The sequence below is a fragment of the Branchiostoma floridae genome, chromosome 4, assembly GCF_000003815.2.
Source record: "Branchiostoma floridae strain S238N-H82 chromosome 4, Bfl_VNyyK, whole genome shotgun sequence".
Lineage (NCBI taxonomy): Eukaryota > Metazoa > Chordata > Leptocardii > Amphioxiformes > Branchiostomatidae > Branchiostoma > Branchiostoma floridae.
In genome coordinates, this window is record NC_049982.1 from 17,967,897 (window position 1) to 17,973,991 (window position 6,095).

Consider the following 6,095-nt stretch of genomic DNA (forward strand, 5'->3'; position numbering starts at 1 on the left):
CGATAGCGCCGGAACCACACGGCCGAAAATTATGACATGTTTTGTGGTCAGTGTTATTTTTGGTTTATATTGTTAACAGAAACTTTAAAAGTTGTTTATATATAAAATATTCTTATATCAAATGGATGTTTAAAAAGAGACAAGAAAAATTGAAAAAAAAAAAAAATTAAAAAAACTCCAGCGCGGACTCGAACCGGGTCGGTGCTGGTAGCATGAGTTCCCGGGTCAACGCTCTATCCACTACGCTACGTCATACATACACGATGACGGTTGTATTATTAGGTATCCAGATGTAGGGCATAACTTGAATACGTCCGTTCATTCCAAGATTCAAAGATTCCAATGTCTAATCTTCCGAACAATGTCTAATCAACTATTGCTTGTGTAAAATATTGCCGGAAAGGCATGTTACAAGCTCTGATTGGCTGACTGGCATCTCGGTGTGTCAATAGCCTGTTTGGCTATTGGCACACTGAGTGTGTCAATAGCCACAGCGCTATTTTTTTTACCATGCAAACACCGCATGTGATCATGTTGGCTCGGTTTTGGACCACGTTTTCAGCTGTGTTTACCGACGAATTCCTGCCGTTTGGGAGAATTTGCGGCCTCAAAACTTATATCACAAGTGAAGCTAAGTTATAGTTGTTGTTTTATTTCCATCATTTTTAATGTGAAAGAACTTTGTAGCATCATAGCGAGATCGACCGATATGTTACGAGTACCGCGTAACCGCCAGGATGTTTGGATGACATAGCGGCGGGGAAATCCGTGCCAACAAAAAGGTGAATTTTGAGCAAAAATGCCGCAGAAATATGGTTAGAAAAAAACACATTTTATTATTTCAGGGGTCCCTGGTCCAATTAAAAAAAAAAAATAATAAGTGTACCGTCCAAAATGAAAACGTAGCGGGTGGATTCTGCCGATCTTCAGCTGAAAAAAATAAACGTACCTACACTCTTGAAAATGCAGACCAAAAAGTCCCAAAGGTGGGTTTTGATGGTTCTGATTGCAAGACGAAAATATTCTTATATCAAATGGATTTTTTAAAAAGGTAAAAGGACAATTGAAAAAAAAAAAATTCCAGCGCGGACTCAAACTGGGGTCGGAACTGGTAACATGGTTTCCCGCCATTATTCAACATCATCATCATCATCATAGCTAACCCCCCAGATGACCCCACGAGGGGCAAATTAGGGGGGAGTTGAGGTCCCGTGTTAGGGCAGGCAGCCCTCCTGCCTGGCGCGGAAGCATTCAACGGTGGGAGCACTTACTACCGCACCAGGCAGGGAATTCCACTCCGGAAGTGTTCTGGGGAAGTATGAGAATCTGAATCAGTGCGGGCAAAATTTGTGGCTACCCCGGGTCCGCCATTGGGTTGGTTTGAGCAAGTTCCCTATTATTGCCTTGGAGTTGCGCCCTTGGTGACCATCTGTTGGCAACGATAGGCATTTATTTTCTGTAAGGTATTGCAAGGAGTATGAAATTTGGAATCAGTATAGGACCTTTTTTTACCATCATCAGCATGTGATGGTAGTATAGATCTACTGTATATTACATATCTGTTTTTGTCTGCCAGTTTTTACCATGGACACCAAAAGAAAGAAGCCCACCCCAGGCCCGAGTGCAAAGAAAGCGCGTTCATCAGAGTGGGACGAGGATGAGTCGTTGGACTTTGAAGCCCAGCTGGCGATGATGGAGGAGATGGAAGAGGAGACAGTGGCTGCTGATGGTGGGTGGGAAACACTGGCTGATGGTGGGTGGGAAACACTGGCTGATGGTGGGTGGGAAACACTGGCTGATGGTGGGTGGGAAACTGGCTGATGGTGGGTGGGAAACTGGCTGATGGTGGGTGGGAAACACTGGCTGATGGTGGGTGGGAAACACTGATGGTGGGTGGGAAACACTGGCTGATGTTGGGTGGGAAACTGGCTGATGGTGGGTAGAAAACACTGGCTGATGGTGGGTGGGAAACACTGGCTGATGGTGGGTGGGAAACACTGGCTGATGGTGGGTGGGAAACACTGGCTGATGGTGGGTAGAAAACACTGGCTGGTGGTGACCATAATCAACTGTTCAACTGTCTCCATTTGAGGTAGCACATCCTCAAGTCTAGTGAAATACTCATGAGCAAAAAAAAAAAACTGAATGGGAATGGGAATGGAGGATATCCTTCTAGCTATAACAAATAGAATAACCAAGTTTCAGTTTCTTTAGCCTGATTAAATCTCACTTATAGCAGCCGCCTAACATCTGCCAGCCTCTGCGGGAAGGGGTCAGAGTTTTGTTACACAGACTAGTTTCTTCAGCCTCTCCAATTTTAGTAAAATTAACAATTCTTTCATCCTTGGGCTACCACAGACCCCTGTCAAGGAAGAATTGTTGTGTACACCCTTATGTCCTGGGTATTGATTAAACGGAAAGCTGGACTATATATTCTATAGAACATAGTACAGCGTAAAAGAGCGCGCCGCTTCCGGGTCCGCTCAGTTGTGCTCGGGACGCCGTGAGAGGCGGACGCACGGCAAATGCGCTCCCGCAAGTCCGTTATCATACTCCTTGACTGATACATTTCACATATCCTGCACTTTGCGGGACTATCTTATGGTGAAATCATTATGATCAGTGCTAAATAAAGGACTAATATCCCCATGTCATACATGCACCTGGTATTACAGTAGACTATATGGAGTAGATAAGTATACGATATACATTGAGTCGTGACTCGCCATGGGTCATTATAAAAGGATGAGATCTGAAAAAGATCAGACGGGCACTTTCCTCGGGGGCCCCAAAGATGATATAGGGGCAACCTGACAAATGTCCAGTGGCAGATCACGGAGACCAGAAACGCATCGGTAAGTTTTTCCGTTTGTTTAGTAAGCCGTGTTTGTAATCAAAGGTGCTCTAGGTTTGACAGTATAGCATTAGTTGTGAATACCAACACATAGGTAAAGTAACGGCTTAGCCTTAGGTCTAGCTATGACTAAAAACGCTATGACTGCAGTGTGTGGATATGATATATCACATGACACATGGGGTGAAGGTGCAAGGGTCACAGTGCACGTCCTTGCAACAGCTGACGGCAACTTTGTAGGGGAATCTATGCATGCTGGTAGAGAAGTCTACGGCACTTCAATTATCAGTCTCTGCATTGTGTCGAAATAACACATCATAGTGACAATCAACCGATTTCACTCAAAGTTAGGCGAGTTCACAACGTACTCGGATTTTGCTAAACGTTGCTGACTTTTGGATTGCGTGTAATCATCGGCGATTGAGGTAATTCTAAGCTAAATTGCTAAAGTGTGGATGGTGGCTGTATCTGTATCCGAGTGAACTGTAGTTGCTGTTTACTTTCCCTAAACTGTTAACTTCAAGACTACAGTCGGACTGAACGGGCTATGATCTAAATTTATATGTATGACACTTAACTATCGTGCAACTCTTCTAACGCGCTGATCGATGCTAGGAAAAAAATTATGCCCATAGTGAAAACTTATGCGTTATGCCCATAGTGAAAACTCAATTATTTGAACACAACAAGGGCTATAATTGTTCCACTACTGTAAGTGCAAAGACACTTCACAAATGAATATTCATGTTCACTCTAGAGATACGACATAGGATGACAGAAGTTAAAACTACCAATAACATGTTCAAATTGCAATAACAAATGTAAAAAAAAACTATGTCCTATATAATGTACAGCAATAATTGTCTAAATGAAGATTATCTCAGCCAACTTTGCTGTTAGGAAATTTCTCATACTTGTATACTGAGTAAAAATAGAGACATGACACTTGAACATGCTAACTTCTCCAAAAAAGTAATTGTTTTGTACAATTGCTTTCAACTATCAAGGCTACTGGTATCATAATGGCAAGGATGGACGATGAATTTGACTATGAACAAGCACCATTCATACCTAACTTGATAATAAAAATTGCAGGCATGTGCAGTGAGTTGATCAACTGCTCAAAACTTCCACCTCCATATAGAGAGTGAAGAAATAGAGAGTTGAAAAATATTTGTGGTGACTTGTGCCTTCAACTGTGTTTACTGGAGTATTTGTTGTGTTCATGTTTTTTATCCAGAAATATATGCTATTGATATCTTTTCTTCAGACAAGATGTCATTATATTGCGGCATGATTCCAAAAGGTGGAGAAACAAAGTCTCAGAAGCATTTTACTTGCAAATTATGTTACCAGTGCAAGATACAGTTGTGCCTTTATATATATATTTTATTACATATCCTGGCATATGATGTTGTTGATAACTTCAGACAGTATATCATTATATTCGCCAGCGAATATTATGAGATTGCTTACTTGGGTCTGTATGTAGGTCAACAGCATATAAGTCGAGAAATTGTGGATGGAACTTTTTGATTTTTTGTAGGTGTGTAGCAGTTGTCGAAAGGCATGCCTAGTTTGAAAATGGTTTACCTGGCGTTTTCCTACGGTACAGCAGCGAGCTTTGTATTTTTTCGAGGTTTGTTTCGAGAAGCATAACTCAAAATGCAGCTGGGCGATTTCTACGATATTTGGCAGGTGTGTAGCGGTTGTGTAAAGGATTGTCATGTGCGAGAATGGTTTAGCTAGCTTTTACCTATGGTGCTGTATCGGGATTTGTATGTAATTGCGTTTGTCTGTTAACACGATAACTCGAGATGTTCTACATGGATGCTAATGATATTTTGTTGATAGGTAGGGGACACAAAAAGGAAGGTCAAGTTCGATAATGGGCCTCCTGGCGACTTGTTTTGGTACTGCAAGTGAGCGTCAAAGCTTGCGCCTAAATTTTCCAGAAGTGCCATGTTCATGATTTTTAAGTGGTGGATAGCTGTTGGGACTAGGAGTGAATGGTGTAATTTTGGGCCCCCTAGCAGCTTGTTTGGAACTGCAGTGGGTCTTATAGTTCGTAACTTTTAAGAAGGATAACTGCAGAGGGGATTGATGGATATTCTTTGCTCTTGGTAGGTAGGTACTTAGGGTGATTATCAACATAATGAGATGCTAATTATGTAAACCGCGATCTACTTAATATAATTACTTTAACTTATACTGGAGAAGAATATCCCTTACAAAAGTGTCACCCTAGCCTGATCTCCTTCCCCTAAAAGGGCCAGTCACAGCAAATTAACCCCCTGCCCTCAGCCTCCTGGCCTCAGCAGGGAGATGACCCCTCAACTCAAAGACAAATCAAAGGTGGAGCAGAACTAATCGCCATGGCAGACCGTGGCAGGGATGTCAGTTCCCAGTAATTGGAGATGCCTTGAATTTACAAGTTTGGATCTTTGGTAACCTAAATGCTGTTCATAGAATTTAGTTTTGAATAGCTAATGGTGAGCATGACATAACTTTGAGACAATCAAATGTAAGGAACTTATTCCTATGTACTAAATAGAGGATTGCTTCTGTTACCAATCTAATCAGAGATGTGATTAACAGATTAGCCTGATGATGCACATGTCATTGACCTGTTAATTGTTTGCAGTGGAGAGAAGCATGAACAAGTGTCTTTAGGCTCCGAGGTTTATATTCAAACCAAGTAAGCTCATTAGAAGTCTTTCTGCTTGGAGCAAAATATATTTCTGGTGACATTATAATATGAGCCAGTGGTCAAGTGGCATTTTCAGTCAAGGCTGGGAAGATTAGCAGTGTTAATAGGCAATCAAACAGTCCTTCATTCTGATCATTATTATCCATGCTATGATATTGGTAGCACATTTGTTGTTAGTAGCTTAAAGAGCATGACACTAGTACTTTTTTTAGAGTCCAAATACCCAGGTCTAACAGTCAGTCAGTCAATTAGTCGACACCGGACATCAACTCGGGAAGCTTGCTGGACCCTTATAACAGTGATCCATTCATTATACTCCAAAAAGGCTCTGAGTATCTAGAGATTATTTTATGTTTGCGCATAGAGAAATGTCTCGGTACCAGAGTGATGCATGCTAGTTCTAAGAGCTTGGCCAAGTTTTATAGCAGATTAGAGGAGTTACACAGAGAAATATCTGACCATCTATTACTTCAAGCCATACCAGAACTTCAAATGAAGAAGGTGAATTCTCGGGGGGGGGGGGCGGTCATA

At 41.8% G+C, this 6,095-nt stretch overlaps 1 protein-coding gene across 1 annotated transcript in view; it reads left to right on the forward strand.

The window, feature by feature from the left end:
- LOC118414289 (DNA polymerase delta catalytic subunit-like) overlaps positions 1–6,095 on the forward strand; it is a 21,131-nt gene that overhangs the window by 1,050 nt on the left and 13,986 nt on the right. The window contains exon 2 of the mRNA XM_035818230.1: positions 1,577–1,729. Within this exon, the coding sequence (XP_035674123.1) occupies positions 1,585–1,729 (145 nt within the window). The 5' untranslated portion in view covers positions 1,577–1,584. The remainder of the gene's footprint in view (positions 1–1,576; positions 1,730–6,095) is intronic.